Here is a 21,336-nt window from a genome sequence, read left to right as displayed (position 1 = left end):
ACAATAGAACAGATATAAATTATTTTATTCATATTGATTGATTGTTAATTTGGTTTAGAAAAATATGTATGTATCAAAATTGTTCTTAAATTTAGGTCATTTTCCACAAGATTAAGCACTTCATTTTATAATAATGTAACTGTTTATATGTAAAGTGTATCATATGACATGAAGTGTTTGAGTAGAAACAGGTTTCTTACAGAAAAATGTTGATAGAAAAATTTTGAACTTAGAAAGAGTAAAGTACAAGGGGTGTCCAAAAAATAAAGGGCATTTGCATGTAGCACTCTGCAGGTGACTGATAGCTGTCAATTCAAGATAAATTTGTTTTCTGATGTGTTAGTGCACTTAATTTCAACAATGGCAGGCTGTTATTACTGTTCTGTCAAGAGTTAAAATGCATACAAAAATTTTTCCAAGAGCAAAATATTAAGAGTTTTTTAAGTGCAAAGGAAGTTTCTCCTGCAGAAAGTCATGAGCAAATCATGGAAGTGTATGGTAATCATGTTATGAACAAAGTAAGTGTGAGAAAATGATGTTTAATGTTTAATCGAGAAAGATAACATGCGACTGCATTCTGCTGCGACCACTCAATCTGTGCTTTGGAAATTTAGCTGAAACATTTTTGACCACCCACCATACAGTCTCGACCTGGCCTCCAGTGCCTTTCAAGTCTTTCCCAAGCTGAGTTTTTGGGTGGCAACTGTTTTGGAATGGACAATGAAGTGAAAGAAGTTGTTGCTGAATGGCTGAAAAAACTGGAAGTAGAAGCCTATGGCGTAGGAATAAAAAAAAAACTAGTGTCATGCAACAACAAGTACTTAAATCATAATGGTGACTATGTAGAAAAATAACTAGTCTTGGGCTAATTACTTAAAAAGTTTTTTATATTTTTGCTGTTTTTTTCTTTTTTATAGCCAAACATTTTCTGGATGTCTCGTATTTTGTGCTAAGAGGTGTCAAATTTTAACCTCTGATGCCTCATAGACTTTTAGACCCATGATTTTGCTGATTAAAAATGACATTTGCTTCACAAAATTGTACTTTTTTTTTAGTAATTCAGATACTGAATGGTTCTCTGTTTAATACTAATGGAGAAGAGCCATTCACAGATTCTCTGACACTACACAATAATGGCAATGTTCAGGAGGGTGTTATATCAAGTTTGATTGTGTTAATTTTTAAAAAGGTAGTAGCTTATGGCTTACCCCTTTGAGAAATTAGGAAAGGGTATGTTAAGAGAATATTCCAAAAAAATTTTGCAAAACCATTATAAATAGTTCATTTTTAATAAACTTTTAATACAGTATTACCATATTTTTTGTGGATTGATTGGCACGCCACATATAACCAGGGGAGAGCAGCATGCTGGAAACCCCAGGGTTACACGGCATGCTGGTTAAACTGTAACTAAAAAATAAAATTAATTAGATCTAACAAAATTAGTTAAATAAATGTTAAAGAGAACATCTTTCCAAGTACAATAAAATAACAACAATGTAATTTGACTGACTGAAGAGTTTTCATTTACAGATCAATAAAACAATTAGTGAATTAATTTACTTCAAGCTTTCTGTCCTGTAAATGTAAAAATGTAATGTTCTAAATAATATTTTTAGTTGATAATTCAAGGACTTATCATTCAGGAATGCACTTCAATTAGAACAAATCGAATCTTTGAGATGGATGTGAAATGTATCTTGCGGAATGACTATCTCAAAGATTTGATTTGTCCATCTAATTGAAGTGCATTCCTGTATGATAAGTCCTTGCATTATCAACTTGAAATATCATTTAGAAACACAATTAGTGACCTATTGACATTAGCAGGACTGCACTGACAGTCTACTCTGATCCTGGAAGATAACACCTTCCTCTCAAATTTCACACACAGGGGATGTTAATCAGTATAAGCTGAGATAATTTGCAGCCAGTTTGTGAAATTTGAAATGTTTATTTTTACCTATTGGATTACAATAAAATAAACATAAAATGCACTTTTGGCATTCCATGAGTATTTTACATTGTTAGAAAGAAGACAAAGTGTAGAAATTAAACATATAATTGTAATTTTTGATGTAATGCTGACATTTTCACTATTTTAGAATAAGAAACTGGCATCTGCGAGTTTCACCTGCTCCTGTAGAGGGATGTATAACCTCACTTAAACCAGCATTCCCCAAATAAACTGGCATGCTGATTATTACCATACAGAAATCCACCTGTATATAAAAGGAAGAAAACAATAGTAATGTACAGTACACAAGTAACTAAATAAGTGACACACAATGTATGATTTAGTTGCATTTAAAAACTGTCACAATTTTGTTTCAATGTAAAAATAAGTTGTTTTAAAGATTGATCTAATGACTAATTAAACTACAACACAAAATTATATCAAAATAACCTAACAATAAAAAAATAGTAAGTGAAATTATCAAGCTGAATAACAAAATAACATAAGGAAGCTGTGTGGAATCTGTTAAGAGATTTCATATGAAAATCTCTAAGCATAAGAAAAAGCTACGAAGACCTTATAGTTTATACATCTGTCTTTAAGTGATGATTTACATATATTTGCAGGTTCACTTCTACTGACTTTGTCTTTGTATATACTGCTAATGCCATGACCGGTTGGCATTTCCTTATCATGGACTTGCATTCCTTGATTCTCATTTTAAGGCAGTCAGCTTTAAAAGTTTATATTGCGAGTGTTAATACTCTATAACAAGTTATTTTTACTACTAAATAACTAAATATTAAACTTAAACTTTGCAGCATTGTACTTCAAATTTTTTTTTTTACTCCTACGTAAATTCAGTGGAGCAAAATTCGGGATAATTTAACTGTACGTTATAAGCAAGATGTGTGTTATAGCTATGGTTTAAGTAGATTTGACTGTACAGTAGAGTCTCGATTATCCGACCCAATTGGAGACTGGGGTTGGTCGGAAAATTAAAAGTCAGATAACCAAAAAGTATGAAAAAATCCATTATTAGTGTAGTGTATTATTATATCCCATGTAATTAGTATATTAGTATATCGCTATTAACCTACTTCGTGTTGAATTTTTATCGATGTTAAGCCCAACAAAAATTTTTTAAAATAATAATCGTCGCTATTGTATCGTTAAAAATTAGAAAATTAAGCCTTGTTTAAATACTGGCTCCCTTTCATGGTCGAATGAGTGTTGCCAGCTAAAACACGTAAAAATAATATTAAAGTAGCCAAGACATAGCCAAATATTGTAGCGCCACATCACTAACGGACATTTGAAATTTGCCGACTAGGACGATCGGTTAACTGAGGTGTCGGTTAATCGGAGGTCGGATAATCGAGGCTCTACTATATTTCAAAAAAATAAACTGCAATGTTAAAATACTAAACTTATTTCAAAATTAAATTTAGTTTTTAACCTTTATGAAGTACTAATAAGGATTTTTATATCGATTTAGTTTACATAATTAAGATCAAAATTATAAGTAATTAATTTTTTGTTCAGACTATTAGAAAATAATTTATGAAAATGGTTTGTGACAGAATAAATTCTGTAATTCTCATTTTTATTGAGTTTCATAATTTTTAAAATATCATTTTAATATATATTAATAAACTGTTTAAATATATGTGTGTGTTGGTTTTAATATGTAATGTAGCACATTTGGAATATTTATATTACTATAACTACATTAATTATAAAATATAATGTTTTTGCCACTTCAAATTTTAAAATATATTTTTATTTTAGGCAGATACTGCCCCCGATGACGACATGCATTCGACAGTGTCGACCAAACTTAGCATGCACTTTGACTACAAACCTAAATCCTCTGTCAAGTGTGCTGGCATAGCTCTTATTGCTGTAAGTAGCTGATGCAATACTTTGCCTAAATATACACACAGCTTGTTAAATACTTCTAATCACAGAATTTTAAATAAGCAAACAGATTTAACACAGTAAAACCTCTCCGGACGATCACTTCTCCAGAACAACTGCTTAAATTTTAGCAGTCTTTTGTTTTATTATATAGGGACTTACCATATAAAAGTATAATTGGTGATTTAAAAAGTTTATTGTTTGCATAGATCTTGAATTTTATTTACAATTTAAAATTTAAAAAAATATATATTTATTAAATTTATTTGTTGTCACATTGTATTATAGATCATAAATTGTTTTGCATTGTTTTTAATTATTTTAGATTTTATGTTGAACAAAATTCTTTATTAAAATAATAGTAAAATGGAATAATATATTTGAGGTAGTAATATATATTTTTCTGTAGGATGTAATAAGTGAACCGACTAGCAACACAGTATTCCAGGAATACAAAAGATAATATTTAAAAAAAAATGGTAATGAAATTATAATTCAAGTGCACATTAACACATGTTTATAAACATTTCAGAATTATTTCTATGCAATTTCTAGTATACAATATATAAAAAAACTTTCATCCAGAATGAGTGAAATCTTCTGACAAATGGACATTTTTTAATATATACAAATCTTTAGATTATTTTATATATTTCGTGTTCAGATGTAAAATTTGTTCTATAATAATTTCCAATTAAAAATTTTATATTGGAGATTTTCCCACTAAGAAGACTAACATTCAAAGACAGAAAAGATGACTCTCCGAGTATTAACAAAAATGAAGCGGTCGAAGGAGTCGGGATGTTTATTTAGATTAAGCATGTTTGATTTTTAATTCCAGCTTCGGAGCCACAACATTCAATGTGCTTACAGTTTGTATAGAACAACTGTTCGTACCTACATTGCACAAACAGCTGCAGAAAGAATTAAAAAGGAAATTCTCCATAAGTTTGTTTTAAACTGTTATAGGAAACAATGTCTAACATAGTAACAATAGGATTACTCAGTTTTAAAATATTTGCATACTTTTAAATTATCTTTATCTAGTAGTATTAATATAATTTAATAAATTTGAAGAAATTACTTTGTTTGCATTATATAATAAACTACATAAGCCAGTTGATTTTATATTAATAAATTGATAATTGATGTAAAAATTAAAAAAAAATTAATATATTTTTATTTTTAATGTTGTATATAATACTCTGAAGTTTGCCAAATTTTAATAGTTTGTTTTTAGTAATTTATATCCAAAATTTATAATATTTTTTACTTTTTATATTTTATAATCTTTTGATACCAGTTTTTATGAAGTTTAAATTTTTGAAAATGCGAGTTATTTGATAAAATTTCTAGTCTGATGATTCATAGACATTGATAATTATAGAAAAGATTTTAATCTTATATATTGTCATCAATATTCAAGATGTTTTTGCACAATTCTAAGTATAGATATGCTTAATGATGATCTGTTTAATGGTGGACTGTGTATATGAGTATAATGTAGGCCTTGTAGAATTTATGATGGAACTGAAAAATTCATAGCCTCGTGGATTTTTTCTGTGTTCAGATAAATAAATACTTAATTTGTTAATGGTCACATATATAGTATATAGCTTACCTGTAATGGACTAATACCACATAAGGTTTGTCTAAGTAAATGATTGTTAAATGACACATTTCTCTGAACATATCCCTACTGTTAAATGGTGAATGTTCAAATAGTTCAATAAATTAATGTGGTGGTCTTTTATGCTTTTACACACACATAAGGTTTTAAAATTATTTTAATCTTGATATATAAAAATTTTTCTTACACATACAAAAAATATCTTCTAATAAGAAATGTAGGTTTTTATTATACTTTTCTTGTGCAAATTATAAATGGTTTATTTACACACTACATTTTATTCAATAAAAACAGATACTTAATGTTAATGTGCTAAATCTTTTCACTTGAATACAATTGATTCACTCAATTTGGATGCGAATATAATGATCTTTAGAAGCATATTTTCTAAATTTTTGTTGTTCTAAAACTAAGACACTAAATATATTTTGAATTAAATTTAATCTTTTCAAAATTTTTAAAAAATTATTAAAATATTTTGTCTATTAGTTAATAATGTATAACAATAATTCTAATTTGCATATTATTTACAAGATCGTTTCATATTTAATATATTAAGGTGATCTCTTTAACAGGTTTTACTGTAATTCATGCTTTGTTGTATTAATTGTTATTTGATGACAATATAATGGATAGTAAATGCTAAATTATTACAGTTAACTCACTAAAATAAGTTAATCACATTTAGTAGTTTTGAGTCAAAAAATGGATTCCCGAAAGCTAATAAGTGTGATTTTATTTTAGTGAATAATTTAAAAATGGAGTATAGTTTATTACAATTACGTATCGGAATTAAAACGAGTCAGAAAATCAAAGCTGTGTGTAATTAATTAATTGCTGGGTATTCTATAATATACATAATATACTAATATCTTCCTCTACTTGAAAGCTTAAAGTGCTTTTAACTTCCATTCCTTTACTTCTATATCTTCACATGTATATATACCTGTAATTGATAATTTAATGGATTAATTCCATGCGCATTTTAAAGAATTAATAGTTTAATTTGAATATCTATCACTCATTCATTGAAACAATTTTATCTAGTTCATAAATTGAACCTCAATGTATATTTAAGTGAACAAAGAAATTAATAAATACCTAGTGAAGTAATTTTAATTGGTATTTATTGTAAGAAAAACACAAAAAATGAGGAGTAATACTTTCCATTTATTAAATAAAGTGCTTAATATTTTTTAAATTCAATAATAATTTGTTATCCATGTTCTGTGTGTAATATGCACAAAGTATTTTCATTTCATATTCAATTAATTAATTTACAGACAATTGTAGATGCCAGCTTCCGCGGAGTATTTTATGACTGAATTTAAATATTTGCAACATAATTGTTTATTTTTATAAGCATTTCTGAAATTGCATTAAGATGATTCTACATATAAATATAAATTATTTTATACTTATTATATAAGATAATTTGACATTTGTTTTAAATTAAAAGTGTGTGATTAATGTATACAGATTTAAATGTTAAAAAAATATATATGTGTATATATTATATATATTTAGAATTCATATCAAATTCATATATTTAATTACTTAGTTAACTTTTTTAAATAAAAGTTATCACGCAAATTAAATTGACATCTTTCAGTTTGTTGAATTACCGACATTGAAAATTGCTTTAAGAATTAATTTTTATCAAAGTAATTTACAAAATTTTCCTCATTAATCTACATTTTTTTGGTTGTAGAACAGTTTATTGATCAAATTTCAGTATTGAATATTTGTTTCACAAAAGAAGTAACATTTGTTAACAAAATCAAAGTTTAAAATGTTTTTGATAAATTCAATATAAGGCTAGATTGAGCAAATATTGCTTTTTGTTCTTCAGATTCTGAAATTCGTCATCCAGTTAACGAATACGACATTCCAAAATACGATTTTATCATTAGTCCTGTCAGTTTGCACCGCAAACTTTGTTTACAATGTTTACAAATATTCAAGTACTATTTGCATTATAAGACTACATTTTATCATAAAATGGATAGTCTTAAACTATATTGATTTTATATATAATATATATTAATACAAATTACATACCTGAAATTTAAAATTTCTGATTATTTTTTACGACTCCATTTGTCAACATTGTCCTCTTAAATTACTGTAGAAGTCGCAATGTGACTTTTGACAGATGCCTGTAAATATTATTTCATATAAATAAATTCATAATCATATTTTGTACATAGGATAAAATATAATATGTATATAAAGAATTAAAGATGTATCTATTGCCAAAAGAGCATAAAAATAAACTATTTATGCACGAGTAAAACACAAATTGCACATTAGTAATACGGTTGTGGTTTCTTTTACTTTATTGCTTTTTATTAAAACTTTTGCTTGCTTTTTTTTCTTTACCTGCACCTTATGCTCATTTTCTACTTCCTCTTTCTTTGTGTTTTTTCTTTCTTGCCTTCACATGTTGCTTGAAAAAGGACTGGAGTCCATGAAGGTTGCAAATGTTAGTGAGTAAGTATTCAATCTTTGTTTTTGTTTTTAATTTTTTGTTCTTGTTATTTTATTTAAATTTATTAAAATATTATTATTTTATTACCTATATATTATTTTTTAAAATTTTATTTGCATTTAAGTAGTGTTAATTTTAAAATATTTTGTTAAATTATACAAATGTCTATCCTACTGACATCATTTACTTAACTTGATGTAAAACAATCTTACCCTTCATACACTACTACCAGTAGATAGCTTCGTAGGCATACAAGTGTTTTCGATCTCTAAAGTATAAGAACAAGCTTGATCTTTTGAATATGATCAAACTCGTTTTTATACCTGAAGAGAGCCACGTAAGAGATCAAAAACGTTAGCTTTTTCAATGTACAATCTGTTGGAAGTAGTTTATGAAGTGTAAGGTTGTTTATGGTTCCAGCATCTATGGAGTTCTGTTAGTCAGGTTTATTAAAGTATTTAAGGTTTTTTCTAATTTGCTAAATCGTCACATTGTCATTATTATAATTGGGATGTTGCTTGCTTTTTTCATTTTGCAGAAGAAACTCTGCAAATATTTTGATCAAATACACATTAATATTGCTATGTTTTATGGCATTAAGATGCAACAATTGTCCAAAGGCTGGGAAAAAAATTACCCGATGTCTTATATGTGAAGTTATGATCCTTAGGCTAACAAATTCCCCAAATGGCTTTTAGTAGGCTGCAACTACCTTGACCTGTCAGATAAAAATATAATGTGTTTAATTAAACTGTAATTATTATTATTTTTAACCAAAATACAGTAAAAATATTTGGGACTGACTGCCAAAGGCAGGGAATAATTAAATACACTAAATACTTTAGTTACCCATTTTGGCACAGAATATTTGTCTTGGGTATGCCATAAAACAGTTTATTTTTGATAGCGTCAACTGGTTTCTTCAAAAGATTTTTTAAAACAAATTTTGATAATCAGCCCAAATCTGTTCAATTTGATGAATACTTCTGCTGTTCAAGTGATCGACGTCAGGTTTATACTGTTGAAAATTCAGACAAGTTGGTCTTAATTCTTAACTATTTTTTGGACTTCAGGATTGTCTTGAACAGTTTGAAAGTACTAGTCAAATAAACACGTTTACATTAGTTATCAAGGTTTTGATGAATTAAAATTAGATTAATGCAATTTAAATATGCAAGTAATAAGCATAAAATCAACTTAAACTGTTTAAATGTGTTTCTTTCTTTTTTTTTTAAACCTAAGAAGGTAATTATATATAAAAAGCTTAAATGTCTGAAGTTATATAAATAATTTCATTATTATTATTATTAATCTAACTTTATTTTATCACAAATATTTGCCATTTTTTATGCAACATAGTTAAATTCCTGAAAAGAATCTGTTTGGCATCGAGTCTACCGAAATAAAATGATTCAATTAACAACATTTTTCCAGAAATCAGGTTATAAAAGTCAAGGTTATGTTGTAAAAACCGTCTTGTTTTGTGAAGTTTAACATTCAGAATATTACCATTGATATAACGTCACCTCCAATGATTTTATTTTATTAAACTTGAGATTTCTTTGCTAGATTTTTTTAGTATAATGTCTAATAGAGTTGTGTAACTTTCCTGGCTGTTAGATTTTATTTTAAAATAGCATATTATTAATCATAAATTGTGTGAGATGCCATCTATTATAAGATTTTGTTTAAAAAAAAAGGCTTTTTATATTATTAATTACTATAAAATGGTAATAAGCTTAATTTTGAGGCTATAGATATGAGTTTTTTATAAAAAAAAAAACAAATCGTAAATGCTAATTAAGAGAAAATTTTAGGTCTTACTCTACTTGAGATAAGACACGTTACCTCTCCACATCCATTTTTAACTACCAAAATTTAATTGCATCGACGTCCCTTGTCTACCATGCCAAATTTCATTTCTTAATAGTTACCCATCCTGAGATATCAAACAAAATAGGCAACCCACAAAGACACTCACTTTTTCGGGAGGTCTCAAAACCAGGGATGGAGAGTTAAATCTTTTTATGGGCGTTGGAGTCGATTTAAAAAATACCATGTTTGGAGTTGTGTATTTTTCTGCCAACTTCCCATCCCTGCTTAAAACTGGAGTGTCAAATTTGACACAATTCCGAAACTTTCCCTTGTTATGTATACATCTGGAAAAGTAAGAGTGAGTGTGAATAAAAGATGTGCATTGTAGTTTTGATATTATAAAATACTTTGAGATTAAAGTTCATGAAATTTTGATTTTAGAAAGAGTTTAAATTGCTCATTCTAAGTAAATTTTGTTTCTTTTTGCATTGTCACAACGCTGGGCTGCAGTTTTTAATATTTTAAACTTATTTGATTTGAAATATAGACTTTGATTTTAGTAGTGTCTTACCCCTGTACATCATACTTTTTCTATCAGCAATAGTCATGTGGTCATCTAACTCTGTCATGGAGAAAATTTTTGAATTGAAATAACATGACTTCCAGTCTAAATCTGAAGCTCGTATACAGTCAATTGGCACCTCCTACCCAAAAGCTTTTCTGTATCTGGTCTCAACTCTCATCTATCTAATTTCATTTTTGAGATTAAGGTAGGACGGGCAGACAGATGCCAGTGATAATTTATAGGTCTGGAATTTGAAAATTGCAGCCCAATAAAATTCCTTGTAGTATTTTTAATATTAAATTTTATATTATTTAAACATTATAATTAATGTTCTGATTTTAATGGTTAATTAATATAAATGTTTACTAAATTTTATAGGTTAACTATATTATTTTCATAGTTATGCCATTCATTTCCTGCATATTTGTTTTATGTAGAACTATGACATTAAATTGCAATACAAGTAAATGGAAATAAGCTCATTACCACAAAGTGATGAAGTCATTATTTATCATCTATTAATGATTTTGTAAAATTTACTTATTGTTTATTTAAGAGCAGAGTTAGAGTAAACATTAATGTAACAATAAAAAATTTTAATGAAACATTCTGTATAATAAATAATACAAGAATGTGCTTGTAAGGAAAACAGTTTGATCAGTTGTGAATACATAATTCTGTTTCTACGTGGAATATATTAGAAAACATAAGTTTTCTAATAATCCCATTCCTTGTAAATTCATTCCTTGAATTTAATTTTCAATTCAATATCTGTAATGATTAATATAATGCTAGTATACTATGTAGCTTTGAAATTGTTGTTAACATAGTATTTTATATACGGTAAGTGTAATGTAGTTTCAAATTGTTGTTGCTACTACTTGGCAGTTTTAAATTATACTGATCAGCATAATGTGATGAGAGATTTGTTCACTAGTTGCATGCAATATCACAAACATTTCTATTACAAACTGAAAATATGAAAATTATGAATATCTGTTTTAATAATATATATATATATATANCAAGTTATTGTTTTGATATATATATATATATATATATATATGAATAATTACTTAATTTGTAAACTAAAATTTAAGTATTAAGAACTCTTCAATACTGGCAATCCTGTACTTCTAGACAACTTGCAATTTCATACATAACATTTTGAACCTTTTAAAAACTGCTTTTTGTCCAAACCTTTTGTACATTTTCTGCTAACAAGCAAAAATTTCAAGTGTGTGTATGTGTGTGATATGTAAATACTGCATTGACTTTTGAGTTGAGCTTGAAATCATGGTTCATCAGTCCAGTCCCAAAACAAAAAATGTCTTAAGTCTCTTTGTGCAAACAAGTGGGAACACTGATTGTACATGGGTCATTTTATAATTTAGCACCAGGTCAAAAAGAATTGCCCAAACAGGTTGTCAACTTAACTAATCTAATTCCCCGTTTTATGTGTATGTATAATATAAAAAAACTGAGAAATACCGTAATTAGAAGTAATATTTGGAGTGCAGATTTTATTTTTTATTTGAAATACTTGTCTAAACAATAAACAGTTTTATGATATGACTTCATTTTAGACAGATTTAATGATATTTATAAGTTATTTTATTATTAATAAAAATATATATGATATTACTATTAGCTTAGAACCGTGTGAAATAGTTTATATGAATTTTAAGAATAGAAGTGTTTGAATTTATAAATTTTCATGCATTTTAAATTTAAGATGTCTTTTATTTTAGTCTTTCACACACAACATATTTGAAATTATATTTAAACTGTTGTAAAAATGTTAGAAATTTCAAATAGATTCTATGACCTTTTATTTTGTAAATGTCATATAACATAAAGTTTCAAGTTTATTTTGTTATTTATATATAATAAATACAATTAATTATTTCAAATATCAAACTGCTGGATTCCTTTATTGGACTATAAGACTAAATAATTACAAAGTATTAAAAATAAACTACAATGTTTTTCAGCATTAACTGTAACACCGAAAGATGGTTTAGTTTATTTTAGTAATTAAAAATGTGCTCGTTAACGACACTAAACTTATTTAAAAAGGTTAGTGTCGTTAACGAGCACATTTTTAATTACTAAACAATACGGCAGCATGCAGGCTTGCTAGGCTGCCATTTCTTATTAAATATAATAATTGTAAATAAATTAATTTTAGATTATTCTGTAAAACTTGGAAAAAAGTGATCTTACTTTCGAGTAAATATGGTAGTTTTTTAATCCCGTAAAAGTAATTTAAAATTTTAAATGGTTAATTTATTGGTGTATTATGAGTGCATGTTTACCAGTGTGTTACATCATGTTTTCTTCCTATTTTCAATGAATGAATTTTTTTTCCTTTTTCTTAAAGAACAAAAACGTCTATCAAAATTCTTATTATTCATAACTTTTATTCTAAGCTTTTCATATATATATGTTTTTTTTAAATTCAGTGTTTTTATTACCATAACAAATGATTTCTCTAAAGGAATCTTTCTTTATTTAACATATTATAGATAGCTAGACAAAAAAAAATATTATTTAATTACAAAAAATGAATCATCAAATCCAGTCAAAATTAGATTAACTCGTTTTTATTCTTTCCTGTTTCAGTGAAGGCTCCATTAACATCACTTGTTCCTGAAGTTATGAAAAATCTTTGTTGAAAAGTGAGGAAATTATGATTTAAATTCTTTTAACTCTTTCATAATAATAACTAAAAAGTCTAATTAATTATCTTTTTTTTTATTCTGTAATAACTTCAAAATCCTTGATTTCGACAAACTAACATTTATTACTTAATTTGGCGGCTCGTCAACGTAAGCGTTTGTTGTTTTTTAATTCGTTTAAAATCTCCAAATTCTTTCGTTGCCAAACTGCCAATTTTAAAAATGAATGTTGATCACTTTGGGTACATCTGATGAACCTGAAGATAAAACTGATACAGGTCAAAATACTGACGTAAATATTTCTTTTGGTCAATATATGTTTTGTTGTATCTCTAATTTGTTTTAGCTATCTTCATTTTATTAATAAAATATGCCAGAATTTAACTTCTTTATTTAAAAGAAAGATTGAGACAGTGTTTTAAAGTAATTTCCGTATTAAAATATTAAAAATAATTTGTAAAATTGAATTTTTTTATTTTTTATTTTAAACTTTTAACAGTTCTTCTTACAAAACACTTCTAATAATTATTCCCTGTAAAGCATTAAAAAACAAGCATTGAGGAAAAATTTATATTATATTAAGCTTATCTTTTTATAAGTGATTTATATAAGTGAAATTTTTACTTAATTTTATCAATTGAATGTGATGAACAGAGTAATATAAAATTTAGCATTAAGTTATTTATAATTTTAATAATTAATATTTATAAGGTGTTCTAATCTAAGTTATGTTTTAAATAGAACAATTGGTTTTTCAAGAAACAAATGTAGTATCTCCAGATACTAATTAATACTTGGTACTTCAAAAAATGCCAACACTTGCATGGAGAAGTTGTGCCTTCTCTGTTCTATAGTAGTAGTAGTAGGCCTGTATGGTACTTAGAACTCCATAACCAGGTTGTAACTTGTACCTGATGTAGAACTATGCTGGAAATCTAGTGGAAGGTTGTCCTCTGTATTCTGTGTAGTTCTCCATGTGAAGAAATTATGACTCATTTGTGGCAGTGCTGTGGCTGCTGCTACAGTGATTGCGTGCCTTTCCATATGTGTTGGCATTATTGTTTAGTACCATGTATGGGGGTGAGTCATAAGTCTTCTGCTTTCTGTTTAAAAACTTATACTATTATCTTATTCATTAGAGTTAACTAAATGAAATAGACCAGTCTCATAACCAGGAATAAATCATTGGAGGATAGAGGGACAAGTTGAAAAATTATAACCTGTATTTCTCTTTTTTCTGGCCAGTACTATATGTATTAGCTACAGTTCACGTGTAAAAATAATAAGTTCCCAAGTTGACCCGATGAAAGTGAAGTCATATCTCCATGATGACCGAACTGCAGTTCATGAGCTGCATGTGGTTTTATACACCCTTACTATAACTCTTGTACATTTAATTATTATAACTAAATATACAGGAATACGTATCCATTATATATAAAATACAATTTAAATAGAAAATGTGGCTCTGTATTTCTAATAAGCAATATATGGCTTCTGTTGTGACGAGGTTTGGCCAGCCCTGGCATACAGGGGTGTCGTTTCCATTATGGAAGGTACGGAATTCCATACCTCAGAATATTGAAAAAATTATTTATAATTTAACGCAAGGCAAGCCAAGGTACTTGCTCTCTGTATGAAAACAAAATTTTTTCCTTGGTTGTTGACTGACTGAACTCTTACATAATCCAAAGTATCAAAATTTTTCTAACTAAGCAATGCATCACCATTTTGTGAAAGCAAGGTCCTGCTTTCACAAAATTCCATACCTCAACTTTTAAAGAACCGACACCAATGCTGGCATATAATATGTATACTAGGTGTGCAGATCTGATTTTATTTGATATAAATGAAGATAATTTAAATTAATAGCTTTATACTTCTATGCATTTGTAGCTAGAACTATTTTAAGATGATCAATACAAAACCTTCCTCACTTATTTCTAGCCATTATGCACAAGTACGAACGTTTTTGGCCTTCTTAAACTTTTAAACTTCTACCAACAGACCACAGTGTACCTGAAAAAGGCCTATTAAGAAGGCTGAAAACGTTTGTACTCGTGTATAACGGCTAGAAATAAGTGAGGAAGGTTTTGTATTGATCATAATAGCTTTATATAGGGTAAATTCCAGTATGCATCAAACAGCACATCTATGAACTGTGATGTACTAAATTGTGTTCAGATATTCACAGATGAGTTTGTCAGTGTAGCGACCAAGGCACTTGTTGGTCCATGAATATGGTGAGCTCTGATGAAGTAATAAGGTTACCTCCATGATTCTATTATTGCATCATTTTTACTACTCATCTGTATTAACACAAAATTGTTTTGACAAAATAAGTCTCCAAATTCCAATATAGTGCTGTATGCTTCTGTTATCTTGTTCTGTTGCCAGATGTTCTAGTAAAAGCTTATTAAACTGTTTACTGAAGCCTCACTTGTTGCCGACTGATACATAGTGGAATGTCCCCATAGATAAAATAGTTACAGAAAAAACTTGACATTGTTGTCTATCTATTTTGATTTTTTTAAATTTAAAAAAAGTGTTTGTTTTGAATAATGTTAACTATGCTACTTTTTAACGAATAATTTATGTAATTGTTAATATAAAAATGATTACAGATGAAGCTGAAAAATTGCTGGATTTAAGTTTATCCAGGGATATTGTGTTTATATTAACACAATATCTTAATGTATAATATCTACAGACCTCAAAATTTTAAATCCTGTTAAAGTTTTTACCGGAGACATTATGAATTTTTATTATTATTAAATACCCAAATTAATTTTGAAATTGAGTTTATGAGGTATTGATACAAGAAATAACGATTATAATAGATAAATTTTTAACTTTGACTTGTCAAAATGATGATCAAACAAAAATAAAACTTTTGAGAAGTAGCATGAGATTTTGGGGATACTGCAAGGTGGACCCTGAGACACCAACACTAGCAAGCAGGCTTTGTGGTGTAGCAAAGTTTGATTTGCGGCTTAAACAAACTTCTTGCTTTACGTTTGGTGAGTTTTGTTTTCATTTGATCACACTATATAAATGAATCTTTCATCATATTCACTATTTTTACTACATACCAATGATTTAAAGTATCAATAAAAATATATTTATTCATGTGACATGAATTACTCACTGGTGATAAATAGGTTTGAATAATGTTTATAGCTCTATTTTGAGCCCATCTTGGTTTACAATTGATTATAATAGAGAATAACTTTGGAAAGAAATGTTGTTTTCCTTTGTTTCTTAATCAGGCAAGAAAAGTTATCTTATGATCTTGAACAAGGATTTTTTAATTGGCATAAATTGAATAGAATATTTTTCATACTAACTAGAATTTATATATTTTTATAATTATAATTTTTTGATTTACACTCTTAAACAACATTTTAATTATTCTACTATGTTGGAACTAAATTTATATTTTAATAAATGGCATTTTATTATGATTAGAAGAAATTTTAGTGACTGAGAAATATCAACTTTAATTCACGAATTTTGTTTAAGTGCATTGAAAATAAATTCATTTTTGCCATGTCAATTTTCTAAATTTATAAATCATTTAGCAATTTGTAATTATAGTAATATTTATTCTGCACCATTTCAGAAAGAAGACTATCATCTGGCCATTCATTAATGATTTAAATTTAAATCTTTCATCTATTCTAATTCAACATTTGATCTGTGATGTTTTCATATATTTTATGACAATATTATTAATTTATTTTGTAGCACTGATTTCCAACCAGTGTATTGAGTCCATTCTGAATGTGTCACAAGATGAAAAAAAATTAAAGTGACAAATTAACAACGAAAATATACTTCTGAAATATAGTTTACTAGCAGATGAACCCAGCATTGCTTGGGCAAAAAATAACAACAGCAAAGATTAAGATTCTTAGACTATTTTGTACTTCTAATCCATCTATTATGTTATGTTATTTTATTTGATTTATATTTACAAAGGTTATTTTACGTAAGGGTATATCACATCAAGTGCCCAATCTAACACACCTTAAAAATTCTTTAAATTGTGTACAGGAGAGGAATATAGAATTTTTAAAATGTGTTAGATTAGTCACTCAGTGTGATAAACCTTTATGTAAGTTAACCTTTGTAATTATGTAAATCAAATACTACAATATAACAAAAACTCTTTATATTGTTTTAATGTTTGTTATTTCAGCTTACCATTGTCACATTTATTGTGATACTCAGATGGTACAAAATGGAACAATTTCATTGGTCAAGTAGACAACAATTGAAAATACAATCTCAAAAAAATTAAGATATTGTATTTTTTCCTAATGTTAACTCTAAGAAACTGTACCAGTCACAGTCGAATATCAAATGGTAATCTGCCAACCAAATTTTGCAACAAAAAAAAACAGACGAAATATTTAAACTCTGCATCCTCAAACTATATTGTGCTTGCCAGTAATTCGTATTATGTAATTTTCCTACTCAAATGCCACCACACCACTGATCTGATAGGAAGAAGGGAGTCAAAGTAATTCAACCAAAAATAGTCATTAAGTAGTATTAAGTAGTAGTTGTTGACTACTACTTAATTCTACTTAACGACTATTACTTAATACTTAAATCTGGTTTACTATTAATATTTGAAAAGTTATCCGTGTTAGACAGGTTGTGATGGTCCCACATGTGATCAAAGTTTCTAACCTTAACGTCCAAAAGACTTCATATAAAATTTGTTTAAATAAAAAAAATCCTTGTAAAAATGCTTGAATAATTGCTTTTATGAGAAAACGAAGTGTTTAAACTTTCCATGCAGTTTATACAATCTGTTGCCAAACAAATTGTATAAACTACATACAAAGTATGTTCTCATAAATATTGCACTTATAGAAAAATTATTGAACTGCAATTTGAAAAATTTGTAGACTTATAAATTTCAACTGTTGTCTCTTGTCTGTGTCCTTCCTTAATCTTGAGAAAGGAGTTAGATGAAAGTCAAGACCTAATGTGGAAAGCGTATGGGCAGAAAGAACCGGATTAACTATATATGAACTTCCAGTTTAGAAGGAAAATCACATTACTTCAATTCAAAATTTTCCTCCAAATGGAGTTAGATGATTGACACAACTATTGCTAACAGAAAAAGTATGATGTACAGAAACAAGATCAGCATTAAAAGAATTGAGAACATTGTAACGATGCTACAATAAATAATTGTCATAGTAATAATATAGCATGTCTATTTTGCTCTATATCATTGCTGCTTTCTTATAAGAAAAAGATATAACTTTTAATTAATGCATTAAAAGTTATATCTTTTTCTTATAAGAATTATATTTAGTTTATTATTTTGTTAAATTTTTTGCTAATAGCTGGTGTTGTGTGTAAATCAACATATTGTGAATGTAGATAAAAATTAATTGATTTACAGAAACCCAATAGATACTTTGGGGTGGGCTGTATGATATTATCAAAGTTAGAAGTACGTAAAATGTAACTGCTGAGTTTTGTAGCAATTGGCCGAATGGCCTAGGAGTGTATAGCGAACAAACAAACAACCTCATATATAACATAAGTTTATAGCAGTAAACTATCATAGAAAAGGTATTAGAGAGAGAGCTCTGTGATTGACCTGTTGTCGAATTCAGTAATATTTAATAAGTGTACTGTAGGTCCAAAAAGGTTGGAAACCACTGATATTTTGTAATAATATGTTGTTTTCTTTTTATTTAGTATATTTTTACCTGATAAATTTGCATTTAAGTAACTTATGCAGGATCATGTTTAACATGTGTAAAAGATCTTTTAAAATAATCTTAAAGTAGTTCTTTTTACTAAAATTGCTTCAATTATAATTTATTTACTAAGAAACTATTAACAATATCCAGTAAATGAAAAAAAATTAGACTAAATTACAATTTTTCTAATTACATATAAGGGTCGAACAATAAATAACCAGTTGGATCAACCAGCCATGCTATTGCTTTTGGCTGGTTATTTATCGATCCACCATTATAACTACATCAAAAATACAGAAATATTTTCATTTCTTAAAGAATTATCTTTGATTGTATGATAAAAATAAATTATAACAATATTAAAGATTCATATTGCATATTAAAATCTTTAATGTAACTGCAAGTACTCATATACTCTCTCTCTAAAAAAACAGAAATATATATATATATATATATGTATGTATGTATTATTTTGAATGTAATTTAATTGTTATATACTTTGTTTCAAGTTATCAATATATTAGTCTTCACAAATCAAGGATTATTATACTATAAATTTTTGAAATTACTTTTATGAATTTTAAAAATATTTAAGTATTATAATCAGTGGCATAGCAAGGATACGGCTAATGTGTGTCAGCCATAGGTGTCAAATAGATTTGAAGGTATTAATATTTATTTTAGTTTTTAAATCAATACTATGTGTACTCTCCTTCTCTTATTTTACTCGAAAATACACTGAGGAGGGGTTGGATTATATTATACCAATTTGAAATGCATACGTAAAAATGTTCAATTTGAGAATAAAATCATAATTCTAACCGAAAATTGCTGTGAGAGACACTACTCTGTGTGTATTAAAGAGCTTTTTACTTTTACCTCATTGGTATCAGATTATGTTGCTATACCACTGATTATAATTTCTGAGACCCTCTCTTAAAAAATTAAATATATATATTTTTTTTACCTTTCAATTTTTAAAATATATTTATACATTAATTTTCACTATTTTTCTTTCTAGTCCACTGCTCTGGATAAAGAATTAAATTATTTTTGTGGAAGACCTCAAACAGCTACAACCACTGCCTCTCTGCAACCATTTCAATTGGTCGAGGAAGACGATAATCTCATGTTCTGAACAGTGCATTCCGAAGAGCATTTTCTTCCATAATATTTAAACGTAACGTGAATGCCATGACGGAGTAAAGTCATACTTTCTTAATTAGAAACAAAACGACGTCTGATTTTATATTTATATGCATTTAAAAAGTTTATATATAATCAGATTAAACAAACTTTTTTTTTTTTAATATACGTAAGTTTGATAAATATAAAGTACGAAGAATTGGTTTTAAGAAAGATGCAAAGTTATCGTCCTTTATAAAAATTTAAATTCTAAGACTCATTAAACTGGTCTGAAATTTCTAAAATACAATTTTTAAGATATATGCATGAAGTAATGAGAAATAACTCCAGTGTCGTCGTCCGTGTGAGTGTTCGTGACATTTGAAAAAGTAAAATAAGAATGGAAATTCAATTCAAAGTACTTTATATAAATAGCTTCATAGTTTCGAAAATATCTCTCGATGTATTAGAAGTTGTTGTTTGTGGTCGTGGGGTGACGTGTAGTGACTAGCCGTTTTTTAAAAACTATTATCCGAACTCTATCTGATGTTACGAACGTGTAGGTACGTTTATTATACCGGAATTAGTTCGGAATGTCCCGATTTAATGATTTGCGGAGTTGTTTTTTAGGTGATATATTTTTCTGGACTCTAATTATTGGGAACAAACGTGCCAAATATGAGATTTCTTTTTTGAAATTGGATATTTGTCTAGAGGATTGGAATTTAATACATATCAAATACTTTTTGCCTTGATAAATTCAGATCGGTTGTCGACTGATTAGAGCGAAGGCCTTCGTGGTATTATTTTAAAAACTATTGAATGCATTTCAGTAAGAAATCGGTTTATATGTATGTGAATAAATTTTAATATATTTTGGAAAATCCTTTTTGTATATCTATTTAATACATATGAATTTGATATCAGATGAATTATGCAATAATAGATTTTTTCCTCTGAATTTTTCTATTAAGACTAAAATAAAAAGTGTGCAATTTGCAAATGTGTTGTGTTGTGTTTTTTTTTTTATTCCTTCTTTCAAAAATACACATTTAATTTCTCGAAATAAGAAAACAACTGATGATGATAGAGGATTTCTAGAAATTATCATTACCAAAACTATAAAAGTTTAAATTTTATTTTCCTCTTAAGGTCTTTTTAATTTTCAACTTTTAAAAACTATTATTAATTTTTTTAAGTGTTTGCTTAAACATTTATCAATTCAAGAAATTCCCAAAAATAATGAAATAAACTTATTGAACTTACAACTCTTAGGAAAGATTCGTAAGGATTGAGTAGAAACAGAAGAACGTTAACAATCCTTTACGAAGGGAATCTACAGCAATGATGGAATGTCACAAAAACACTGAGTTTGTTCACGCAATTTTCAAAGTGCATGAATAACTCGGTAATGACAATT

The 21,336-nt window shown here is 27.5% G+C and overlaps 1 protein-coding gene across 1 annotated transcript in view; it reads left to right on the top strand.

Moving 5' to 3' along the window:
- The window catches only part of LOC111627321 (serine/threonine-protein kinase DCLK1-like), a gene marked incomplete at its 5' end in the record, with an annotated part of 33,795 nt that extends 12,891 nt beyond the window's left edge, over nt 1–20,904 (top strand). Inside the window, 2 exons of the mRNA XM_023370872.1 lie at nt 3,749–3,862; nt 19,813–20,904. Of these exons, the coding sequence (XP_023226640.1) occupies nt 3,749–3,862; nt 19,813–19,929 (231 nt within the window). The remainder of the gene's footprint in view (nt 1–3,748; nt 3,863–19,812) is intronic.
- Between the last annotated feature and the right edge of the window lie 432 nt (nt 20,905–21,336).

Source organism: Centruroides sculpturatus, unplaced genomic scaffold (genome assembly GCF_000671375.1).
Source record: "Centruroides sculpturatus isolate CEXI.00-Female unplaced genomic scaffold, Cexi_2.0 scaffold508, whole genome shotgun sequence".
Taxonomy (NCBI): Eukaryota; Metazoa; Arthropoda; class Arachnida; order Scorpiones; family Buthidae; genus Centruroides; species Centruroides sculpturatus.
Note: the sequence above shows the minus strand (reverse complement) of the source record. Positions and strands in the feature narration are given on the sequence as shown.